The sequence below is a fragment of the Chiloscyllium plagiosum genome, chromosome 16, assembly GCF_004010195.1.
Source record: "Chiloscyllium plagiosum isolate BGI_BamShark_2017 chromosome 16, ASM401019v2, whole genome shotgun sequence".
Lineage (NCBI taxonomy): Eukaryota > Metazoa > Chordata > Chondrichthyes > Orectolobiformes > Hemiscylliidae > Chiloscyllium > Chiloscyllium plagiosum.
Window position 1 is genome coordinate 5939006 of NC_057725.1, and position 27260 is coordinate 5966265.

Genomic DNA, 27260 nt, shown 5'->3' on the forward strand with positions numbered 1-27260 from the left:
ACCACACCTGGAGTACTGTGTGCAGTTCTGGTCTCCAAATTTGAGGAAAGACATTCTGGCTATTGAAGGAGTGCAGCGTAGGTTCAGGAGGTCAATTCCTGGAATGGCGGGACTATCTTATGTTGAAAGATTGGAGCAACTGGGCTTGTATACCCTTGAGTTTAGAAGACTGAGAGGGGATCTGATTGAGACGTATAACATTATTAAGGGATTCTACACTCTGGAGGTAGGAAACATGTTTCCGCTGATGGGTGAGTGCTGAACCAGAGGATGCAGCTTAAAAATATGGGGTAGACTATTTAGGACAGAGATGAGGAGAAATCTCTTCACCCAGAGAGTGCTGGCTGTGTGGAATGCTCTGCCCCAGAGGGCAGTGGAGGCCCAGTGTCTGGATTCATTTAAGAAAGAGTTGGATAGAGCTCTCAAGGATAGTGGAATCAAGGGTTATGGAGATAAGGCAGGAATAGGATACTGATTAAGGATGATCAGCCATGATCATATTGAATGGTGGTGCAGGCTCGAAGGGCTGAATGACCTACTTCTGCACCTATTGTTTATTGTCTATCGTCTATTGAGGGAATAGAGGGTTAGAATGGGTTAAATCAAAATGGAGGACATCATCTGAAGTTGCCCAATTCAATATTGAGGTGCTACTCCTGATGAAGGACTTTTGCCCGAAACATCGATTTTCCTGCTCCTTGGATGCTGCCTGACCTGCTGTGCTTTTCCAGCATCAGTTTGATCTAATGTCTAGTTTCCAGCATCTGCAGTCCTTACTTTTGCCCAATTCAATATTGAGGCTGTAAAGTACCTAAGCAGAAAATGAGCTGCAGTTCCTCCAGCTTACATTAGATAGTGCATGTCTGTTGATGCTATGTCAAGAAATAGTTAACTCCACCCAAGCTATCCCTCTGCTAATTCTCTGAAGGAACTACAAATTAAGTTAGCTCCCCTATTCTTTTTTCAATAGCACTACATTTTAGAGAATGCTCTTAGCATAGAAAATTCCTTTTGAAAGTTGCTATTGAATCGGGTTCCACCAACCTTGCAGGGAATGCACTCCATATCACAAATGAAAAATAATTTATTTTCATTTACCTTGGCTTTCTGGCCAAATATTTTACAATGGAGCTCTGTGGTGATAAGCTGTCCTACCACATTTGCCATATGTCCCCAAATAAAACTCCACATAATTTGCTCACAATTGAATGGACAATTTTGGGAAGGTGGCAATTCTTTCAGATTGCTAAATGCCCTGTAAAGGTGGTGATAGACCTTTACCCTGAATCTTGGTAGATAATTCTACGATACCTGGGTTTCAGACCCCTGTCACAGCATCAGTGCCTTCCAGTGTTTTTTAAATGTGGGGTCTTGGATGCTGTAGCACAGTCAATGCTAACACTAAAAATGAGCTGATAAGGAAGTGAAATTTGTTCAGGCATAAAGAGTCATATAGTCATAGAGATGTACAGCATGGAAACAGACCCTTCACTCCAACCCGTCGATGCCGACCAGATATCCCAACCCAATCTAGTCCCACCTGCCAGCACCCAGCCCATATCCCTCCAAACCCTTCCTATTCATAAACCCATCTAGATGCCTTTTAAATGTTGCAATTTTACCAGCCTCCACCACTTCCTCTGGCAGCTCATTCCACACATTCAACACGCTTTGTGTAAAAAAGTTATCCCTTAGGTCTCTTTTATATCTTTCCCCTCTCACCCTAAACCTATGCCCTCTATTTCTGGACTCCCCAACCCCAGGGAAAAGACTTTGTCTATTTATCCTATCCATGCCCCTCATGATTTTGTAAATCTTTATCAGCCTCCGAAGCTCCAGGGAAAACAACCCCAGCCTATTCAGCCTCTCCTACAGCTCAAATCCTCCAACCCTGGCAACATCCTTGTAAATCTTTTCTGAATCCTTTCAAGTTTCACAACATCTTTCTGATAGGAAGGAGACCAGCATTGCATGCAATATTCCAAAAGTGGCCTAACCAATGTTCTGTACAGCCGCAACATGACCTCCCAGCTCCTGTACTCAGTACTCTGACCAATAAAAGAAAGCATACCATATGCCTTCTTCACTATCATATCTACCTGCAACTTCACTTTCAAGGAGCTATGAACCTGCACTTCAAGGTCTCTTTGTTCAGCAACACTCCCTAGGACCTTACCATTAAGTACATAAGTCCTGCTAAGATTTGCCTTCCCAAAATGCAGCACCTCGCATTTATCTTAATTAAACTCCATCTGCCACTTCTGAATGTAGACTTGGCAGAATAATTCAGGTGTGTCAGCTAAATGCTGTGCTTCGTAGTTATTGACCTATGACAGATATCTGCAATATTATTATTTCTTTAGTGTCTGCAATGCTTTGTCTGTTGATGTGCCTGCTCAATTTTATGTAGTGCTGGATTTGCTATAGAGCAAGAGTTGGGATTGGCTTTATTAAAGATGGTGATGGTGTAGTGGTGAACTCATGATCCAAAAGGTCCAAGTGTTCCAGAGTCATGGTTTTGAATCTCATCATCATTTCTGACATTAAAAACGAAGTTGGAAGCATGATCATTGTTAATTGTTGTCTACAAATCACTGACCAGGCTCACTCCACTTTAGGGAAGAAAGTCTGGACTGTATGTAACTCTAGGCGAAAGTGAGAACTGGAGATCAGAGTCAAGATTAGAATGGTGCTGGAAAAGTACAGCAGGTCAGGCAGTATCCGAGGGACAGGAAAATCGACGTATCGGGCAAAAGCCTGAAGGCTTCCTGATGAAGGGCTTTTGCCTGAAATGTTGATTTTCCTGCTCCTTGGATGATGCCTGACCTGCTGTGCTTTTCCAGCACCACTCTAATCTGGACTCTTTTTTGTAACTCTAGACTGACAGCAATGTGGTTGACTTTCAACTACCCTCTGTGCAATTAGTACCCTCTGGGATGGGCAATAAATGCTGGCCGAGCCAATGACACCTCGTGAACAATTTAAACAAAAATAAAAACAAAATACTGTGGATGTTAGAAATGTGAAAAAAAAACAGTAAGTGCTGGAGAAACTCAGCAGGTTTGGCACCATCTGTGGAGTGAGAAGCAGTGTTAATGTTTCAGGTCCAACATGTTGCTTCTTTGATTTAAAATAAATGTAGCTTGGAAGGCAGAAGATACAGATGCTTGAACACATGCACCAACAGGTTCCAGAATAGCTCCTTCCCTGCCATTATTAGACAGATGAATGGACTCTATAACTTCAAATAATGTTGATCTTGCTAATGTTGATCTTGTTTTGCGTACCTTCTTTATTCCTCACATTGTTTAAGTGCCCTATGATCTCTATGTCCTAGTTTGCTATGATCTGCCTGTACTGCTCGCAAAACAAAGCTTTTCACTGTACTTCGGTACATGTGGCAACAGTAAATCAAATCAAACATTATATCCTTTCAAATGCAGCAACAGTTGTCAATATCATCATATCTTTACTCAATGTAAAATTATCCAGAAGTCAAAACTGTCTAAATGAATGCACTTAAAATTGTAGGTGTTTAAGGAGTGTCTTCTGGCACAAGGAGAATTGAAGTGCTAGGGAGGAGAATTATAGCCACAAGGGAGAGGGAGGACAGAGGGGGAAGCTCAATGTTTTCCCAAGAGGCCAGGAGAAGCAGTAGAAAGATTTGCACCACTCCCTGTCCATTAAAGAACCTGTCAAATATATACCTACCTAGACCTCTACTTCATCTGGAAAACAATGCTGATTCCTCAGTTAGGTATTAACATTAGCCGAACCCCAAAAAGTTAATGAAAGCCCAATCTTTGAACAAAGGTGGCAGGGGCTGGGTTTAGGGTTAAAGTTAGGAATTCTTGTTGGATTCGGTTTAAAATTGCGGGTGTGCAGACTGGACTGGGCAAGAGTTTGGTGATTTACCCAGCATTTTGTGGTTGCTCCAGCAGTTTTCTACTGATTAGAAGTCAGACATTGACAATTTGCCAAAATAACAATATTATCCTTTAGTAAAAGCTAAATACTGAGGATGCTGGAAAACTGAAACCATCACAGAGAATGATGTAGAAACTCAGCAGGTCTGTCAGCATTTGTGGAGAAAAAAACAGAGTTAATGTTTTGAGTTCAGTATGACTTTTCTTCAGAACATATTATCCTTTACATTATTTGTCAATGTCAAAATTACATCTTCCCCACTCCCCAACCAAATTTAGCGAAATCACTTATTATTGCGTAAATTTCCAAATTTAAAGACAGTTCAGTTAAAAGCAAAATTCTGTGGATGCTGGAAACATGAAAGAAGAAAAAGCTGCTAGATCTGCTGAGTTTCTCTGGCACTTTCTGTTTCTATTACAAAAGAGCCATCTGATTTCTGAATTAGATCATGATTAAGGGTTGCAAGGAAACAGAGATAGATGTATCTGCTGAGAGAGTGGAAATATTATTTAAACTTGAGAAAATAAGAACTAGGTAATTCAGCATAAGGACCTAAATAATCCATTTCTGGTTTTACGCTTTGCCATGTTCTTATCTTTACTGCTAAGACCTGGTGTCTGTTGTATAATTTTCATTGACCTATTTATTATAAGTTGAGGGAGATACAACTGTCATAAATTGCAGAGATCAATTCATTTGAATAGAGAACAAAGCTTAGATTCAGTCCAGATACATCCACTGTATTGAATCAGTTTGGAGATCACCAGCAGCTAGACTATTCTGTAGAAAACAAGAGGTTTGGATGGATAGTTTTAACTGTCAACCGAGTTGAAATAATATGACTGCAGTTTGATTTGGATCTTGAAATTCTTGGTGACAGTAAATATAAGTGTCATATCCTCCACTTCTTGGTACAAGTACAGATTCTCAAATGCTGAGCCTATAGTGCCCTCCAGCGTCATATTTTGTCTCTGCATTGAATATCAAATATTTCTTCTTCCTAGCTGTTTCTCTAAATATGTTTTCATTACTTATTATTAGGCCCATCTAACTTAAGTTACTTTTGTAATGATCTCTTGAATTTCTATTATAATCATTAACAAAATATGGCATTATATTCCTAGATTTCATAACATAGTTTCAACATTGCTTTAAAAACATCTTAGAATCTGTAGTTAGTCAACAATAAGCTGAGTGGTGTCTTTATTCATTGTTCCCTTCTTTAGGTGCATTTCTGATTCCCTACCTGATGATGTTGGCTTTTGCTGGAGTTCCCATTTTCTTTCTGGAAACAGCACTTGGCCAATTTGCCAGTCAAGGCCCTATATCAGTGTGGAAAGCTATTCCTGCCTTACAAGGTACAGCATTGAAACTCATAGACTCCTTCTGATTCTGATTTTGTTAAAATAAAATGCCTTATTGCATATTACATTATCTCGTTTCTCATTCTGTTTGTAGGATGTGGACTCGCTATGTTAATCATCTCGGTTCTGATTGCTGTGTACTACAACATCATCATATGCTACACTCTCTTCTACCTTTTTGCATCATGCATACCCGTCCTTCCCTGGGCATCCTGTGAAAATAGATGGAACACTGCAAACTGTAGAGACAAGCACAAGCTGTTATTGGGTAACCACTGCAGAACCTATTCTTTGGACTCACCCAATCTTCTTGCCTACTGGAAGAGGTTTTTTTCTTAAAAAAGACATGCGCTTGCTTTACAGGGATCACCACGGATACCTGTGCAACATAAAAATACCTTAAAACTACAAGCAGTCTTGTAAAATGCCACCAGGGACCACAGCATCTTCCAAAATGTTAAGCCTTAGTTGCTTTTATTTACTTTTAATTTCCATCCATCTTTGCTGACTAGTGGAAATCGGAAAGGAGGTTACTGCTAGTCATTTTACTGCTGCTGTTATAATAATTTGGATTGCAGTGTGATTTTAAATACATTGTTGCCTTCACTCACGTAGGACCATGTTACCTTATTGGAGGGTCAATAAATTCAAGTAACTGCAGTGATCTCGAAGAGATGTAGCTTGTGAATGGGTCTTCGGGCTTATCACTAATGATTTTGAGTTATTGAAAAAGTAAAATGGTCAAATGAATTAACAGGGTAGATGGAGGCCATTTGGCCCATCAAATCTGTGCTGGCTTTCTGCAAGAGCTGTCCCTTGTCAATCCTCTGCCTTTTCACCAAAGTCTCACAAGATATTTATTTCCAAATCTTTACTTGAACCCATCCAAAAGATTTTGTGGATTTTACTTCTGGACTATCGCTTCTGTCAGAACATTACCTGTGCAAAACATTCTTCTAATCACTCCCACTTTTCTTTGACACTTGTTAATTTGTGTCTAAAGATAATTCTAGCTGAAGAAAGTAACTGTACAGAGGTACTGTCAGCAATAAATTTTCATCATTACGGACCAATGTCAGAATCTTTTACTTTTAAAGGTATTCATTCTACAGAGCTCTCCTGAGCCAATGATCCCAATAACCTTAGAATGGATGTAATTAGTGATGCCAGCCAGGAAGGCCCACATTGATTTGGTGCCAACAGGCTACTCAGTGGCAACTTCTTTTCTTTTTTTCAGTCGGTGTCAGAAATTTATCTACTCCAATTTAGCATGTTCTGCCTATTGACTATAAACGGACTTAAAGCTTAGCCCAAATACATTGAAAGCTATGGAACAAGCTCGTAATGCATGTTAAGGAATTTCCTTCAAATGTGTAATGGTTTATATTTCTCTACAATGCTCAATAATTGTTATTGTTTACAATATCCATATAATGCAAGTAAGAAATATACCGTTTTCAGTGTTTGCACACATCTGTGGGGCCATAGGCCTGTTTAAATAATTTTTTGAGTGTCAACATTATGTTTGTGTATAATTGAATTTAATTACTTTTTTAACTTAAAGTTCTATAAATAACCCTCCAATAAGGTTAAGCACCTTCATTTTCCTTCATTTTGTTTGCTACAGACGCCCTAATTTCACTTCCAGTGGCTCAGAGGGTGGAGATTTGTTTCCCAAACCAATGCTAAATTTGTTCTTAATCAACTGCGGATGCAGTCACATGACGGCCAACAAATCACCATTTGATTGATCTCTCTATGTTCTCAAAACAATGGTTCAGAACAGGGCATAACCAAGTATTCATCCTCGTCATTTCAAAATGTCATGTCTATGGCTTCCTTGAGAATAGATCTTTCAACTGCCACACTTACTGCCACCCATTCAGCTCAAACATATTTAGATTTGTGGCAATGTTTGTGAGAATAGCATAAGTACACTCTCAGTGCCACTGTGAGCAGCTCGCTAAATTAAAACACCCCACTCATTAATGATATTACTGAGATGTACCATTATGATCCCAGGAGAGCTGGACCAATATACAATTGCAATTAATGATTTTAAAGGGTCAGTGATGAAATGTAATAAACAAAAGACACTGTCGTCATACTAAATTAGTTCAATTTTTACCTTGCATAAAAATGCAGATAATATGATTGTAAAAAATATTAGTTGACTGAATATTTCAATCAGCATGGAAGTTTCGGGCAAGTATTAACTGTGTAAAGAAAGTTGCTTGCCCTCTGTAAACCAATTCAAATTTGCAATCATGATTTCACTAAGGACAACAACACTCTCAAATATCAGAGACTCCAAAATCAGCAAAAGGCCAAAAACAGATATCAAGGTGTATCATCTCACTTTCTTGGTTACATAGGCACAGCTTTTGCTGTACTGGTGAAATGGTTGGTGTTCACTATCATTACTCCTCTGAAACTCTAGCTTCTCAAGTGTCTGCATGTGCAGTTAAAGGTGGAAATCCAGGAGTTATCAGTAATTTTATGTTTCTCTATAGGGAGTGCTGCTGAATTCCCCATAAGTTGCAATCAAATAGGAATTTCCAAACTAATGAGAAATTGCTCTATTACACTATTAGCCTTGCTGTAAAAACCCTTGAAAAAGATCATATCCTGTTTAATGAAGTGTTCTTGGATTGTTAGTGGCACACTACAATTGTGGTTATCCCTGAACAGCCTTACCATCTCTAAAAAAACTAATGAAATATATGTGGAATGTCAAAAAATGCCACAATGTTAAAAAAGATATTGGGGAAATGTTCTGTTTCAATGATATTTCGGATTCTAAACGACCCATTCAATTTCTTGACTCTCTGTAATTAAAAGTAAGGAATAGTGAGAGCATTTTGTCTCTTAGTTTACTTTCTGTGAGATTCCTTCAGTGTGATTGGCTGTTTATCATGTTTGACGACATCACTGTTGCTGGATACCTGGAGATCCGCTTAATGTGCTCCCAGGTTAAAACTATTGCTGGGAAAGGGTTAATCCATGTCAATGAGATTGCTGGATCTTTGTGGACAGATTCCATCCATTTCAGCAGTCAGTGCAATTGCTTCATTACCGACTGAGATTCGGAGCCCATACATTTGTACAATTGTTAGAAATGTACCTTTTTTCTTTATGGCAGAATTTGAACCATTGAATTAGATTGCCTCTGTTCTATAATAATTCTGGACCTTCAGATTTTTTTTTTAGATGCACAGCTTGAACTGCGCTTAAAGAATATGATTACCAATGTGCCACCAAGTTACGTCAGTAATAATGTAACAGAAAAGTCAACACATCCATTGCCACCGCATTGATGCCTAATAAGCTGCCATACCAATGTTGCCATTGACTATTGGAGTAAATTGACACACTCCAAATGGGAAGCCATGCTTAGAGAAAGAATGTGTCAGAGAATTGGCAGTGATGTGCTGCAGTATAATTATATTTTGATTGCTGTAATGAACATGTAATCTCTTCCTACCTCTGAAGGCCTTTAAAGGCGCACCAAATAAGGATAATGTTACTTCAGCTCAGGGGAATGACTTTGAATCCAGCCAAGGCTGACAAGATGAAATATTTATCTACCAGATGGTAGGGTCTTGAGTGGAATTAATCTCAATAATCTTAATTTAGCTCCTAATGCATTTGTTCTGACCCTAATATGATAGAAATGTATAGTCTTGCTGACAGGTCCTGGGGAGGGGGAGAGTGAGGAGCAACCTACTTACATTGGCCCAGAGGATGCTGTTTTGATTAATTTGAATTACTGCTCATTGTTGGAACAAAGTAGAGGAGGTTTTATCTTGTGTCTGATCTCAGCCCTTCCTGAGTTGGACGTTCCTGCGCTTCAAACTATGGGGTGGACTAAGCTAATCAGAAAGATTTAGCAAAACTAGACCTTCATTTAATGTTCCTGCAGTTTCCGATACCCAGACTGAAATCTTAATGATGCATCTCATTAATTTATTCACAGAAACAAAATCTTAAAGAATAGGAAAATGAAGGCTGCTAACTTTGGAAAATCACAGTGTAATATAAAAGTATTATGGGTTAAACCTAACAGCTGGCAGATAACAGCAGACAGTAATGCATTCCACGTTCTCACTACTCATCTGCAAAAAAAAAATGCTTTAAGATCAAAGGTAATGCAGAATGACTTTGGTATTGATTTTAATGCATATTTGCATACATAGAAATTTTAATGCTTGTGTACATTTTTTAATGCATGCATCATGCTGTGCTTGTGCTTTATTACATATTAACATAACTGAACTGCACATGTCAGCTTTACAAAATCTGCTGTTTTAATCTGCAATTTGCCTTATCTCATGATTGCACCTCTAATATGAGAAATGCAGCACTGTGTGATTATATTATTTTAATAATGCAAAGTGTATTAGCCTTGAGTCAGTAATGGCACTGTTAGTTCAAAGCTCACTCAGGAAACTGAGCACAAAAATCTAGGCTGATGCTCCAGTCCAGTATTGAGGGAGTGCTGCGCTGTCAGAAGTGCCATCTTTTCAATGAAACATTAAAACAAGACCATGGCTGCCTTTTTCAGGTCGATACAATGTTTCCCATAGCACTTTTCAAAGGGGTCTGGAGAGAATTTCTCATTATCGAGAGCAACGTTTACCCCTCAGCAATTAAATTAAAACATGATGTGGAGGAGCCGGTGTTGAACGGGGGTAAACAAAGTTAAAAATCACACAGCACCAAATTATAGTCCAACAGGTTTACTTGGAAGCTCTAGCTTTCAGAGCGCTCCTTCTTCTGATGAAAGCTAGTGCTTCCAAGTAAACCTGTTGGACTATAACCTGGTGTTGTGTGATTTTTAACTAAATTAAATAGGTTGTTCTGGCCATTTCTACAATGCAGTTTCTTGGATTCTGCTGCGTGCTAATTGGGTACAGCACAGCAGTAACAATACTTTAAAAAGTAGTGAACTGATTGAAAACTATTTTGAGACTTTTTGAGATTGTAAATGGTGCTACATAAATGCAAATATTTCTTTGATTCAACAGCTTCTATTTTTGAACAGCATGTATCATACTTGTGAACTCTAAGGAAAAGGACTAATTACTGGGGGTGTTAAAATTGTTCTTAGATTATTGAAACAAAAGATTACTGAGAGGTTGGATTAAACCAGGATGTTCCATTTATTTCAGGGATTTTGATTTTGGTGATTCCATTAGCCTGCAATTAATATCATTTTCATATGTGAATGTACTAACTTGCGATGTAATATTAGCAACATGAATGTACACACACTAAGTAGGCTAGCATCTAATTCATATTTCCAGACATTAGTTTAAATGAGTTGCTGGATCCGTTAAAGAGATCTGCAGAGAAACAGTTTCAGTACAAGTGTGTTAATCCATCATGTCTACATTGTACCAGTAATTTCCATCCTCTGGTCTATATTACGGGTAAATGATCTGATTTCAATCCAGAAAAAATGGTGTCAAGAAAAACGTATGAACAGAATACGAAGTCACTTATACATAACACATTGGTTAACATACTGCTTGACATGGATTTTTCTAAACTGTGCTACGTAGTAAATGTTGCATTATAGTATTTTGTGTTGCTACAATGTAGACACAATTTTATATAGAATAGATTTAACTGTGTTACACAATACACATCTTGTTGCTACTTGGTATCAATCACGCTGTGCCATACAATTTTCACCACACTATATTTTGCTGTGCATGCACTGCATAACACCATTCACCACAATATATTATCTATTATAGACTGGTCGAAGATATTTAACACGTGTTACATGCTGTTTAACACACAATGTACACGTATCATATGTATATCATGGCATGTATGATGTGTTTATTACATTATTTGTTTCAAGATACAAAACACATTGTTCTAGCATATGTACAAAACTCTACTACAATTATATACAAAATTAAGTTACACTGAACATATTAGACTTGAAAAATTAACTTTGTTTCTCTTCCCATGTGACACTCTTGACATCCAAACAACAGATTCTGCTGAGTTTCTCCGGCACTCTCTGGTTTTAATACAGATTTCAATAATTTGCATAATGGGAAGAGAAACACAGTTAATTTTTCAAGTCTAATATGACTTTTGACATCCAAACAACAGATTTTGCTGAGTTTCTCTGGCACTTCCTGGTTTTGTTATGCTACAATGTATGCATAAATTCAATACAAAACTGTGCTGTACAACACAAAGCATGTTGTGCTGTACCATATCTACTGTGGCATGTTACACAGTTCACACCAAAATTGTGAGTGTTTCCGGGCGTTTATACATATGGAAACTGCTCATCATGTGTGAGGGCTTGTGAATCAAATGACTATAGAATGCATTAATTAAGGTTAAATGTTTGCTTTATGTGGTAAGCATATGTTATCACCTTTTGGACACACTCACTTGTTTAAGCTTGTTGTACATTTATGCTTAAAATCTCCATGGATACATAAGGACAGGGGAACACAATTTAGACAATTGTCTGTGTTTCAACATTCAGTACGATCAAAGCGGATCTATAACCTAACCTCTCCAACTTGCTTTTTCCCCATTTTCCCTCCTACCTTTGGTTTTCAAATTTCTTTCCAATCTCTGATTTAATTGCTGTTTGTGGAAGAGATCTCCAAATGTGTACCATGTCGAAGTGTTTCCTAATTTCTTTTCTGGTTCAAAATTGCAAATTGCATCCCCTCGTCCTAAGCTCCCTGAACAGTGGATAGAAAGTTTGTCTGCTCTCCTTAATTTCTTGAGAATGTTGATCAATAATCCTTCAACCTTCTGTGTTCTGGGATTACAAGATTATTCGAGAATTCTGGCAAAAAAATAATGTTTTGTTGAACTTCATGAATGTGCAAGTAGTTCAACTGGCTAAGTTTATCCTTCTTAGCTATCACAGATCACTTGCATGTTTCCCACTGCTTCTCCATTTAATATCAGCTTGCTTGTAGTTTTGGTTTTCAACATCAGTTGCGGTTATTTAGTCAAGCTTAGGACCCCTGTTGAGAATCCCTCATTCACGATCCAGCCTATCCGACCAAGTCATCACTTTGAAATTCAGCAGATCAGTGTAGTGTCATTGAATATGTAGTAACCAAGCCTGCTACAGACTGACAAATGGGTTCCAATTTCCAAACACCCATTTTGTCGCTTTGGAATAAACCTAACTCAAAAGAAATCCTACCGACCTATCCCTTTACCCACAAAGAACTGAGATGGTAATGCAGGGTTGAGCTTGTGCTTGATAAATGTTCTGCAGTGGCCTAGACTTCAGAAAATCTCACAATGAAGTGTGTGAGGGCATTGTTGTTGGTTGCTTTCCAATAACATCTACATTTTACCATTCCCCATCAGGGAGAGCTGTAACAGAGCTTCACAAGCAGCTCCTTACCTGTCAACAAACTCTTCAAAGTAGACAAAAAGACCTGGTAACATTTGCATATTTGGCCTCTGGTTAATACTGTCACTTTAGTGTTATATCCTTATCAGTTTTTCTGAATTCATGTGATGTTCCTCTGCTCTTTGACATATTGAAAGGAGGTAAGTAAGACAGTTTTCCACAATGCACCCTTGTGTGTATTGATAGTGAAATAGATTGGGCTCTGCTTCATCAAAAGATAAATGCAGGCACTCGTTTAAATGACTTTGTCAAAAGACATGTATGCCATGAGTTGAGTAATAGTTTTATGTCGGCTTAAAACTTCTTTTCTTGAAACCATTACCCTTATTCTCTCAAATCCAATTCACTTATTCAAAGCTTTTGCACAAAAAATGGGGGGAGTCTTTTTGTTGCATAACTTGCAACTCTGATACACAAAGGGATCTATTTGGGTATGTATCATATTTGCCTCCAGCTGAACTGGCATGAAAACCTTGGTGACAAAAGATCAGAGCAATCTGATGGTCTTGAAGGACTACACTAAAATTAGCATAACAAAGAAATGCGTACAGATTCAATTGGGGGAAAATACCTGGCTATCTTCAAACTGTTACTTTCAAACACTTTCTTGAACTGAATGATGCTGTAACATGGCAACCAGAGATATTTGTGGTATCCAAAAGGTCAATAATAAGGACACTATTCAGGATGTCAAACGCCAGATAAATCCATCAAAGACATAACACAATCTGTGAAAACAAATGTCACAATTCTTTTCAAAATGATTGCCATTTCATGATTATCATTTTTGACATTGTCCAACGCATCATTGATGAAAGCACCGAACCAAACAATGGACAAACTAATTTCATTCCCCTTTTGTGAAATATGTTCAGTGCATCTCTAACAATTCTTACGTGGGTCTTGGAGTTGGAGCACACTATCTGAATCCAATTCAAGATTAGACCATTCAAACTCATACCTCACCACTTCTCCATAAGGCAAGTAAGAAAGTGGGTTAAGCGATTGAGGAAAGGACTGTAAGTGGGCATTCTGTCGATATTTCTGTAGTCTAGGATAAAAGCACAGCTTGACCCTTATGAAAAGGAAAGCAGTCTGTTCTTTTTTGATGATATGGTGACTTCAATTATCCATTGAAACTCCGTGTATGGGCACTATATGCTGTGGAGAGGTAGGTCTAACTGCATTGCGCCATGCAATAAACATCACACTGTGTCATTCCATACATATGCATGAGTAATTGTGTCTTAGAGACATATAATTCTAGTATGTTTTAATACAATATTTCTCATAAAATTGGTGCAAAAGTGATTTTGCATTTTGATAATCCATGTGAGCATATTCCTGTAAGATTCTTCAATATGGAAAACATGATTTTGTTAATAACTTGAGCAACCCTTATATCAATGCACACAATTTAACATTATTTCAGAATAACTCAGAAGTTATATCTCAGTACGTTAATCAGAAGAAATCCTTTGATCAATAAATATTCTCTAGAAGCATTTCCTGTCTTCAGTGTCAGAGCTTTGTGAAATATTGAAGGCTCAAGATGTTAACTTAAATGTTTGCAGATGATATGGAAAGTCAATAAAATTAGTGGACAGAATCAATCACAACATTTACACATTAACATGACTTCTCTTGTTCCAACAGATTCCTGCATAATTGGAGATATGAACAGTGTGCAGATTAAAAACTCGACATTTTGCCTTTCTGCTTTTTCCAATGTCACCATGGTGAATTACACCCAGCCAATAAACAAAACCTTTGTCAGCGGCAGTGAAGAATACTTCAAGTAAGGGGGGCACTTAATGTGAACACTATAATTTATTTTTAAAATGAGAAATGCAACAAAATCGAGGCAGGGAGGAAAGCAGAAGGACGATCTCATCTGGGCTCCCATTCTCAGTATTTGAGAGGTTATCTGAACAAACGTACAAACAGAAACCTGGGAAACAGCAAACCGATGATGCTAATGTTTGCTGAGGAGTGATGAGTGGCACAAAGTCAAAAGTAGTAAGAGGAAAATGAAGAGGTGGATTTACTGGGTAAACATCGCAGAGGTGTTTCATTACAAAGATCCCCCACATAATAATAATTGTGTAACTATTTTGATTCAGACAATGCAACCACTGTTATACTCATATTGGAAACTTGCTGAAAGAAAGTAAACATATTTGATATTTCAGTCATCTGCATGTCTCCTATCATCAGATTGATTCTTAATTGGAGAAACTTACATGAAATGAAAGCTTAAAGCTGAAAGGAACAAGGGAAAGAACTGAATAGCTAAGTAACATGCGCATACTTCATTATATCTACAGCATAAAATCATAGGGACAGACAAATACTGTGTGCTATTGCATAAAACAGGTGAAATGAATTGGCAGTCAGTTATCTATCTGTGCCAATATTTATATCCATTCAATGTAAAATAAAAATGGGGGCAGATGAGAAAATGGCAGCTCAGGCATTACCACTCGCTTTAAATAATCACACATCAAGAATTACCCTCGGTCTCTGTATGCATTCACGTCTTGCTAAAATATGCAGTAATTTCCGGATTGCTATCATCTCTTCACAGGTACTTTGTGTTAAAGATTTCTGATGGGATTGAATACCCTGGGGAAATAAGATGGGAGCTAGCAATGACTCTGTTATTGGCCTGGATAATTGTTTATCTATCCCTGGCTAAAGGAATAAAATCATCAGGAAAGGTGGGTCATGTTATCCTTTCATTTAGCACTTTACCATTCTATAATTTTACAGCTATGATTGGCTCCATTTGTTGACTGGAAATAAACAAATATAATTTCTGCCCTTTATTCACAGGTTGTCTACTTCACAGCCACCTTCCCCTATGTTGTCCTTGTCATCCTTCTAATCCGAGGGATTACTTTGCCGGGTGCTGGAGATGGAATCTGGTACTTCATTACGCCCAATTGGGATAAGCTTAAGGATGCTAAGGTGCGAAACTAATAATAATGGTGAACTGTAAAAGAGTGCAGGAGACCAGAATGCATGGTTTCACCAATATTTAACTGGAATAGATGAATCAGATGAGCAAGTCCTTTTTATTCCTTTGCTCTCATGCTCCTTCACAAACCTTTCCCTTTGGATTGCTGTAGGTCTGGGGTTGGAGGATCCTCTCCATGCATTGACTATGTTAAACATCAGGAAAGAAACAATTGTTAAATAACTCTTTCATACAGTGCAGATATAAATATTCTGTTGTAAATAAGTGAATATAGTGAGCAAAGAGATATTGAGAAGAAATAGCATTTAAAAGAAAGTGACTTGAATAATACATTAGAAAGGACCTGTTATATTGCTAGTACAATTTACAATACTATTACAATCATCACATGAAATACCGAAATATATAGTGGGTGACACTCTCTTTGATTTGATTTGATTGGATTTATTTATTGTCACGTGTACCTATGTACAGTGAAAAGCTTTGTTTGTGAGCAGTACAGGCAGATTGTATTAAGCAAGGACATAAAGATCATAGGGTGAAAGAAAACTTACATAGGTTATGTCTCACAGGACGTGTGCTAAGAATTTAAGTTTAAAAGTGTAGAACGGTTATAAGAAATGTTAGGATTAGATCTGCCATAGGAAGCTTATAAGGAGTTGCACAGGGTCAGCACCACCTTGAATAGATCCATTCACGTGTTGCAAATTGTGGTGCTTCTGTCGAATGGACAAAATTCCTGTGTTTGTCCCATTGTTTTTAACTCTTCCCCCATCAGTATCCTCAATCTTCACTTAGTCCCACTTGACTGCCGTACCCCTCTTGCACCTTTACAACATTTTGCTTTGGTGCCCCTTAAAGCCACTGTGTACATTTGTCTTCCTCACCCAGGCATCTCATCCATCACTTGTTAGCGATGCTCACTTCCCACAGTAGAATTTAAAATATGACATAAACGTTGACCTTGCCTAAAAACAGAACAGTTGGGGAATACAGGCCAGAGCAAATTTTTATCTGTTCCCTGATGTGGTGAACCAGGTTTTATTGTTACTATTACTAACAGACTTATTCACAGTGTAACTGCATGTTGGTGCCACTTTACCTGCTCATGGAGTTCCTGGACTGTGTCACGCCTCATTGGGTAATGCATTAGAAATCAAGCCCTGCTACTTCCAGAACCATCACAATATCATATTAAAGTACACAAAGTCCCCAGTTTACCTTTCTGATAGACCCAGGCCATGAGAAAACCCAGACCAGGCCTCTATACTTAACAGGAATTACTATTTATTACAAATTCATAGATTGCAATGACAGATACATAGATATGAATTGTCAACATATAATTCTATTAGTTAAAATGCTAATCCGTTTCTAAAACCCCAGTGCAGACAGACAAGAAAATAATGGTGTTATTGAAGGCGGGAAGAATATACTGGAGAAAATGTTCTATGGCATCAATCATACAGTCATAGAGATGTACAGCACAGGAACAGACCTATTGGTCCAACTCATCCATGCCATCAAGATATCCTAAATTAATCTAGTCCTATTTGCCAGCACTTAGTCCATATCCCCTCTAAACTCATCTTCTTCATATACCCATCCAGCTGCCTTTTAAATGTTGTAATTGTACCAGCCTCCACCACTTCCTCCGGCAGCTCAATGCATGAACACACCACCCTCTGTGTGAAAATGTTGCCCATTAGATGCCTTTGAAATCTTACATTTCTCATCTTAAACCTATGCCCTCTGGTTTTTGACCCTGTATAAACTACCTTGTCTATTTACCCTATCCATGCCCCTCATGATTTTATAAACCTCTATAAGGTCACCCCTCAGCCTTCGGCACTCCAGGGAAGACAGGCCCAGCCTATTCAGCCTCTCCCTGTAGCTCAAACCCTCCAACTCTGGCAACGTCCTGGTTAATCTTTTCTGAATCCTTTCACATTTCACACATTCTTCCTATAAAAGGGAGACCAGAAGAGTCCTCAGGGTCTGATGGGAATTGCCTTTGTTACCCAAGTCCTTCACTTCTTTGATTTTTTTCCTTCAGGCTCTTTCACTTCTTCACAAGGCTCACAGAATAAAGTTTCCAACTTAGCAGTTAAAACTCAGAGCTTACAGCAAGTGGTAGGATAAAATAAATCAACTTTCTTTAGCGGTGGATGCTTTACTAGAGAGAGTGAGAGACAGAGAGAGAGAGAGAGAGAGAGAATGAGAGAGGGAGAGAGAGAGAGTGAGCTTGAGAGAGACCATCTCCTCTTCCACAGGTCCGAGAACTTCTTCCTATTTTATGAAAATAAACATTGCAGCAAATGCACTTATAATTTCCTGCAGTATGGCTTTATTAGCTCATATGCATGGGCATGTGTACCACAAGCATGTTCCAGTTCGGAATAGTTTCCCAAAGTCCTTTAATTCGATTAAAGTGTAGTTTTTTAATTTGTTGGTTGGATGTGGGCATCATTGGCATGTCATATGATGATATTTTCATTACCCATGTTAAATTTCCCTTGAGCTGTCTGCATGTACTGCTACAGTGCGTGTGATGAAGATACTCCCATAGTGATGTTAGGAAGATTTCAGGCGAAAATAGAAATTGCTGGAAAAGCTCAGCAGGTATGGCAGCATCTGTGGAGAGAAATCAGAGTTAATGTTTTGGGTCAGGTGACCCTTGCTCAGAACAGAGTTCTACAAAAGACTTGTAAGGGTGGGCAGGCTGTGCAGGAGACACCTGCGGTCATCCCCCTCTCAAACGAGTCCACTGTGTTGGACACTTCTGGGGAGAATTGGCTTCTCAGGGGAAAGTTGCAGCAGCCAAGTTTGTGACATCACCCAAGTACAGAGGGAAGGAGAAACGCTGGGAGAGATTTAGTGACAGAGGACTTGATTGTAAGGGGACTGACAGGCAATTCCGTGACAGCAAACAAAACTCTCGAATGGTTTATTGCCTCCGTGGTGCTTGGGTTGGGCGTGAGTCAGAAAGACTGCAGGGCATTCTGAAGGGGGATGGTGATCAAGCAGTACTTGTGAAGCATGTTCATAACATTGATATACAATGATGAACATTTAAAAAAAAATGAGGCTCTGCAACAGGAATTTAGAGAATTAGGTCACATGTTAAAGAGGAAGATTACTAAGATTGTAACTTCTGGATGATTTCCAGTGCCATGTACAACAATGTATAGGAGTAGGAAGATGGGTCAGATGAGCAAGTGGCTAAAGGGGTGGTGTAGAAGGGAGGGCTTTTGATTTTTGGATCATGTGGTGTAGTTGGGACCTGTACATGCTGGGTCCAATATCCTTGCTGGGTGGTTTGCTCATGCTGTTGGGAAAGTTTTAAGCTAATTTGGCAATGATATGGGGCACAGAGCAGGTATAAAATCTGGAACAAGGTCCAATTAGATATAGAAGGAATGCCAGATCTGTCCAGTTGGCGGAGAAGGTATGGCAGGATAAGACACATGGGAGTCCATACAATTAAATTATATCCACTTTAACACAAGGAGCTTGACTGGTAAGGTGGATGAGCATAAAGCATTGATCAGCACAAAGAGGTGTAGAGTCATACAAACCCTTTGGTAGAACTCGTTCCTGCTAATCAGATATCCTAAATTAATCTAGGTCCATTTGAGAGCACTGGGCCCATATCTCTGTAAAACCCTCCTCTTCATATACCCATCTAGATGCCTTTTAAATATTGCAATTGTGCCCACCTCCACCATCTCCTCTGGCAGCTGATTCCATACATGCACCATTCTCTGTGTGAAGACGTTACCCTTCAGTTCAAATTAAATCTTTGCCCTCTCACCTTAAACCTTTGCTCTCTAGTTTTGGACTCCCCCACCCTTGGAAAAAGACCTAAGCTATTCACCCTATCCATGCCGCTCATGATTTTATGGACCTCTATAAGGTCACCCCTCAGCCTTTGATGCTCCAGGAAAAAAAAAATCCCAGTCTATTCAGTCTCTTCCCCGTAATTCCGGCAACATGCTTGTAAATCTTTTCTGAATCCTTTCAAGTTAAACAACATCTTTCCCATAGAAGGGAGACCAGAAATGAACACAGTTCAATGGCCTCACTAATGCACTGCTCAGCCACAATGTGACATCCCAACAGTCAGAGGGAGATAGAACTCCACACAGACAGTCACCTGAGGATGGAATCAAACCTGGGTCCCTGGCGCTGTGAGGCAGCAGTGTTAACCAGTGAGCTACCATGCCACCCATATGGATGTTTATCTTCATTAGCTAGGGCACAAATGAAGGGCTGTAATGTCGATTTTCCTGCTCCTCTGATGCTGTTTGACCTGCTGTGCTTTTCCAGCACCACACTCTTGACACAAAATATATGAGCAAGGAGGTCTTGTCACAATTTTATAACACATTGATTAGGCCAAAAATGGAACACTCTGTGCAGTTCAGGTTGCCACACTATCAGAAGGACATGATTGCACAGGAGAGAGTGCACAGGAGATTCACCAGGATGTTGCCTGAGGTGGAAAGTTATGAAGAGAGATTGGATAGGCTGACTTTATATTCTTTGAAACAGGGGTGGCTGATGGGGGAGGATCTGATTGAGTTAGGCAAAATAATAAGAGGCATAGACAGAGTAGATCATTAGAATTTCTTTCCCGTGGCAGATGTATTGAAGAGCAGAGGCAGAAGTTTAAGGTGAAGAGTAAATGGCTCTCAGGAGATCTTTGAAAATTTTTTCTTCCAGAGAATAGGGTAGAAATAGGGAATATGCTGCCTGAGAGGGTGATGGAGGAAGGTACTGTCGCAATATTTAAGAAGCATCTGGATGAGCCCTTAAAATGCCAGGGTGTAGCAGACTATGCACCAAATTCAGGCTAAATGGGATTAGTGCAGTTTGGTGTTGGTCAGCATAGATATGGTGGGCCAAAGGGTTGACTGTATGATTCAATACCTCTATGTTCTATATTATATCTGACTTGTGCATTGTGGATGGTGCATAGTCTCTGTAGAGTCAGGAGGAGATGATTTGCTCACACTCGAATTTCAGACTTATTGCAGTAGCCCCAATATTTATGTGATTGATTCGGTTAGACTTTGGTCAATTTTGATAGAGGGTGTGGACTGTCATGTGATCGTAATGCTAATGTATTTGAGTGCTAATGCTGGACGTTATCTTTTTTGGAACTGGTTATTGTCTGTTACTTCTGTGGCATGAAAAATATTTTCTGCTTATCTTATCACAAACAAGTTCTTGCTGCACCTGGACATGGTCTATTATCTGCTTTATCACCTGAGAAATTGTAAATGGGGCTGAAGGGACTCATCCACCAAAATCTTCACTTCCCACCTCATGATGGTGTGAAGACCATAGTCATATCAGCTATGGAGGTCTGAAGTCTGGAAGTGGTTAAACATTCAGGTATATTTTTCAAAATAAGCCACAGCATGCTGAGTAAACCACCACATGGGGGCATCCTCAAATAGTTTTTACGAAGTGTCACATTTGATAGCTTCTGAATGGCCATGCACATATGAAAGAAATTCACCTTTCTTGTTTAATTTCAAAATAAAATAATAGGTTCTATGTGTCAACTGTATATTTGTGAGTGATCTTAAACCTTGTTGAAAAAGTATGCATTTAAAAGAAAAATACATAGAAAATTGCATTCACCAAACTTGTTGGAATTGTATTGTATCTGTTTCAACTTATAAAGGGATTTCAGTCTTCCTCCCATAGTTCATTGATAACTGAGGGACAATAAGATTTTAAAATTGTTAGAATAAAAATAAGGTTTAAAAATCGGGGTCACCTATTTAAATTTTTTTCTCTCTCAAAGGAGTTCGAGTCTTTGGAACTCTCTTCCTAAACAGGTTGTGGAAGCAGAATTCTTGATTATTTTTAAGGCAGAGGGGGAGAGTTTCTTGTTAAGCGAGGAGGTCAAAGGTTATCATACAGGTGGGAATGTGGATTTGAGTTTACAATAAGATTTGACATGATTTTATTGAACAGGCAAAAGAGGGGTTGAATAGTGTCTTGTTCCCAATATGTATATTTGCATTTACAAATTTCTGTTCATCGCAAATACAAAAAAAAGCATCCAGCAATGTTTTACTGCTTGAGTTTTCAATTGCTACACAATATGACAACATGAGACTTACACATATTAAGAGTCACTTTGATGAGGTGATCAGTTGAATAGGTGAGAGGCAGACTTAATTGGCTTCTTTCAGATGGTTTATTTGCTCATTTACTTGCTGGTTTGAACCTAATTATTTGCGAATATCTTTGAATGATGTTTTCAAAAAATGGACTATCTCTTTATTTCATGGTCTCATAATGTTTTCAGTGCCAGTTATGGTAGTGAAAGTACATAGAATTTTGCTTGAATTGTATGTCAGTTCTAACAACACCAAACCATTCCCACATCACTTCCATAAGTGGAATTGTTGCGCCAAATTTGTAAACTTGAAAATCTTCCTTTCTCAAATACTTGCCAGTCCTCAGTAGAGTCATTGTCATAGAGTCATAGAGGTTTACAGCATGGAAACAGGCCCTTCGGACCAACTTGTCCATGCCGACCAGTTTTCACAATTAGTCTAGTATCATTGCCTGCATTTGGTCCATATCCTTCCATACCTATCCCATCCATTCACCTGTCTAAATGTTTACTAAATGACAAAATTGTACTCACCTCCACCACTACCTCTGGCAACCTGTTCCAGACACTCACCACCCTCCGGTGAAAGAATTGCCCCTCTGGATCCTTTTGTATTTCTCCCCTATCACCATCAACCTTTGCCCTCCAGTTTTAGACTCCCGTACCATGGGGAAAAACTGTTGGTTATCTATCTTATCTGTGCCTCACATGATTTTATAGACCTCAATTAGGTCACCCCTCAGTCCCCCAAGCTCTAGGGGTAAAAATCCCAGCCTATCCAGCCTCTCCTTATAAATCAAACCTTCCAGTTCAGACAGCAAACTAGTAAATCTTTTCTGCACTCTTTCTAGTTTAATTATATCCTTTCTATAGTAGGGCAATCAGAACTACATGCAGTACTCTAAATGTGGCCTTGCCAATGTCTTGTACAGCTGCAAGAAGACATCCCAATTCCTATATTAAATGCTCTGACTGATAAAAACAAGCAAGAAAGCCTTCTTCATCACCCTGTCTACTCTGACCCCACTTTCAAGGAGCTATGAACCTGCACCCCTAGATCTCTTTTTTTCTATAACACTCCCCAGGACCCTTCCATTGACTAGGGAAATTCTGTCCTGGTTTGATACATCAAAATGCAACATCTTACATCTATCTGCCATTCCTCAGCCTACTGGCCCAATTGATCGAGATCTTGCTGTATAACCTTTGTCACTGTTTACTACATTATGCTACACTATACAAATAACTCACTCCTCTTCCTCTTCCCCTTCCCCTTTAATACTTGCAGTTATCCCTGTCCTGGTTGAATGTTGTTGCTTATCTTCCCATCTACAAGGTTCAGACTCTGAGGCAGCAGGCCCTGTAATTCTTTCCTTAGACAGATCATCTCTCCTAAATTCCTCAAGTTGTAATCTGTTTATCATGATTCCCAAATTTAATCCAATTTTTCTTTACGTAACTCAGTGTTCAATTGATCTTGCTGTGAAGCACTCAGAGACATTTTACTACGTTAATGGCACTGTAGAAATAGAAGTTGTTTTTACATCGGTACTGTATTGATACAAGTTGTTGTTATGTTGGCACTACATAAATATAAGTTGTTGTTACATTGACACTATATAAATATAAGTTGCTGTTACATTGACACTATATAAATATAAGTTGTTGTTACATTGACACTATATAAATATAAGTTGCTGTTACCATGCAATCTTAATTTGATAAAAATCACAGCTCTGCCTCTGTCTGCTCTCATAGGTGTGGAAAGACGCAGCGACTCAAATTTTCTTTTCACTCTCTGCTGCCTGGGGAGGACTGATAACGCTATCTTCATACAACAAGTTCCACAATAACATTTACAGGTAGGCTGGAGGGGGTTCCATCTGCTCTCTCCTTGCAGGGTGGGGTGTCGGTTTGTAGGAGCAGTACCATCTTGCACGTGGGCGCTGAGCTTCTCGTGACTGCTGTTCCTCTTCACTTTCCTCCAGGGACACTCTGTTAGTGACATGTGCCAATAGTGCCACAAGTGTCTTTGCAGGCTTCGTCATTTTCTCAGTCATCGGCTTCATGGCTAAGGAACTTAAAGTACCCATCACTGAAGTTGCAGATGAAGGTAATTTAAAAGTTAAATACTTCCAGTGCTTTGAAAATCATATACTTGTGTGCCAAACTTCCCACTTCCTGGAGACTTCCAGGACATTGCTGGGTATGGAAGGTATGAGTTATAAAGGAAGGCTGGATAGGCTGGGACTTTTCTCACTGGAGCTAGGAGGTTGAGAGGACACCTTATAGACATTTGTAAAATCTTTAGGAGTATAATGGTAGGTGTCTTTTCTCTAGGATGGGCAAATTCAAGACTAGCGGACACATTTTTAAGGTGAGAGGAGAGAGATTTTAAAATGACCTGGGCGCAATTTGTTTACACAGAGGCTGGTTTGCATGTAGAATGAACTTCCTGAGGAAGTGATCGATGTGAGTACAATTACAATGTTTAAAAGACATTTGAAAAGGGAAGGTTTGAAGGGATATGGGCCAGAAGTCAGGCAAGTGGGACTCGTTCTATTTGGGATTAGACTTGGCATGGATTGGTTGGACTGAAGGGTCTGTTTCCATGCTGGATGACTCTATGGCTGCCATGCATCCACGTGCTGAGATACAGGTTTAACATGCCATAGTTAGCCCACCACAGTCAGAATCATAGAATCTCTACAGTGTGGCAGGAGGCCATTCAGTCCATTAAGTACACTCTGACTCTCCAGAGAGCAATCCACCCAATTTCTGTATTTCCCATGGCTAATCCACCTAACCAGCACACCCTTGGACTCTATGGACAATTTAGCATGGTTAATTCACCTAACCTGCACATCTTTGGACTGTGGGAGGAATCCAGAGCACCTGGACAAAATCCATGCAGGTATGGGCAGAATGTGCAAACTCCACACAAACAGTTGCCCGAGGCTGAGATCAATCCTGGGTCTCTGGCACTGTGAGGCAGCAGTGCTATCCACTAAGCCACTGTACCATCTGGTTGTTGTATTGAAGGGGCCACTCATTTCATACCATTGTGACAGAAAGATTCAGCAGTTATTTGAGGGGCATCATGATTTACCCTAACATCCAGTATTACCTGATAATGCAATAGTGGCAGTGTAACTGGACTAGCAACCCAGAGGCCAGGTAGTGTTCTGGGAACATGGGTTCAAATCCCACCCCTAGCAGCTGGTGGAACTGAAATTTACGTAATAAATCTAGAGTATGAAGCCACTCACAATGACTAATCAAATACACATCTGGTTCAATAATGTCCGAGCATGAAAGAATGGCAGCCTTGTTACGGAGCAAGAGGACGGCAATTTGTCCATGTGTCTGTGCCAATCTCCTGCCTTTTCCCCATATCTAAGTAACTATTTCCATCCACAAAAAATCATCCAATGCTTTTTTGAGTGTCCCAATCGAACCTGCCTCCACCACACTTCCAGGCAGTGCATTCCAGACTATTTGCTGTGTGAATCGTTTTTTTTCTCTCACCTCACCCTTGCTCTGTTTGCACATTGCTTTAAATCTATGCCTGCCCATTATTTTTTATTCTTTGTTCTTTTTTTAATAAGTGCTTTTATGACTGCCGCCCTTTCCCTATTTGGCCTACATGTCACTATTTGGGCGGCACGGTGGCACAGTGGTCAGCACTGCTGCCTCACAGCGCCAGAGACCCAGGTTCAATTCCCGCCTCGGGCAACTGCATGTGTGGAGTTTGCACATTCTCCCCGTGTCTGCAGGGGTTTCCTCCGAGTGCTCCGGTTTCCTCCCATAGTCCACAGATGTGCAGGTTGGGTGAATTGACCATGCTAAATTGCCTGTAGTGTTAGGTGAAGCCGTAAATGTAGGGGGATGGGTTGCTCTTCAGCGGGTCAGTGTGGACTTGTTGGGCCGAAGGGCCTGTTTCCACACTGTAAGTAAGTAAAGTAATCACAGCAATGTTGTTGACTTTTAACTGCCCTCTGAAATGGACTGGCAAGCCCCTCAGTTCAAGGGAAATAAATGCTGTCATTTGCCAAAGGAGGCCTACGTTCCATGAAAGAAAAAGGTGTGCACAAACACACATCCAAAACAACACATTGGCTTGTGCAGTGGTTATGTTGTCAGTCTGGTCATTTTTAGATGTTCATGATCATGGTAACTGACCAGTTTAAATTCAGTTCACAAAATTAATCTGGAATGGAAAATTAACATCAGAACTGGTGATGGTTAAAACTATCAGCTTCTCAGTAAAATCAGCCATAGAATCCCTACATTGCAGAAAGAGGCCATTTGGCCCATCAGCTCTGCACCAACATGCTGAAGAACATCCCATCCTGACTCCGTAACCCTGCACTTCCCATGGTTAATCCACCTAGCCAGCACGTCCCTGGACACTACAGTCAATTTAGCATTGCCAATACACCTAACCTGTGCACCTTTGGACCAAGGGAGGAAAGCAGAGCACCCAGAGGAAACCCATGCAGACATGGGGAAAACATGCAAACTCCACACAGACAGTCACCCTGGAATTCAGTTTGAGTCCCTGAATGTCAAATCACTGGGGATCCTCACAGACTGGTGAAAAAACATCTTGATAGAGTATAATCCTGATATAGTATATTACAGGCAATGTTCCAGATAGTGCCATCCATGACGGGAAACATCCTCTCAGCTTTTGCCCTGTCAAGCCCCTTAAGAATCCAATGTATTTTAATGAGGTGCCCTCTCATTTTTCTAAACTCCAGTGAGACTGTTCATACTCTGTTGATCCCTCCATACTCGGGATCGTCTGAGTGAACCTTCTCAGAACTGCCATCAATGAAACGATGTCTTTCCTTAAATAAGGCGATCAAAACTGCTCATAAAACACCAGATGTGGTCGCACCAGCACCTTGTACAGTTGCAGTAAGACCTCCCTACTCTTGTCCTCCAATCCCCTTGAAATAAGAAACAACATTTCATTAACCTTTCTGATTTCCTGCTGCACCTGTGTCCTAGCTTTCTGTGTTTCATGTTCAAGTAACGCCAAGTCCCTTTGTTTTGCAGCATTGTGAAGTTTTTCTCCATTTAAGTAACATATGCTCTTTCGTTCTCCCTTCCAAGGTGAAGTACATCGCTGTGGGTCTGGAGTCACATGTAGGCCAGACCTAGTGAGGATGGAGGATTCCTTTCCTAAGGAACATTCATGAACCAGATGGATTTCTACAACAATGCAAAGAAACACATACATTCAGATGCATATGCACACCAACATACTAACACACACAAGCATACACGTATGGATGCACATGTGAACATGCAAACAGAAACGTGTGCACATGCACAGACGCATAAACACCCATCCATTCTCACATTCCATAAAAACACACACACACTCGCACATACATATGCATTCACACACGCACATACACACAC

General features: G+C 39.6%; 1 protein-coding gene across 4 annotated transcripts in view; it reads left to right on the forward strand.

The window, feature by feature from the left end:
* The window catches only part of slc6a5 (solute carrier family 6 member 5), an 84390-nt gene that overhangs the window by 36334 nt on the left and 20796 nt on the right, over window positions 1–27260 (forward strand). For all 4 annotated transcript variants that reach the window (XM_043705396.1, XM_043705394.1, XM_043705395.1 and 1 more), the window contains exons 4-10: window positions 5154–5285; window positions 5386–5559; window positions 14365–14506; window positions 15296–15428; window positions 15544–15678; window positions 23586–23689; window positions 23816–23940. In XM_043705396.1, the coding sequence (XP_043561331.1) occupies window positions 5154–5285; window positions 5386–5559; window positions 14365–14506; window positions 15296–15428; window positions 15544–15678; window positions 23586–23689; window positions 23816–23940 (945 nt within the window). The remainder of the gene's footprint in view (window positions 1–5153; window positions 5286–5385; window positions 5560–14364; window positions 14507–15295; window positions 15429–15543; window positions 15679–23585; window positions 23690–23815; window positions 23941–27260) is intronic.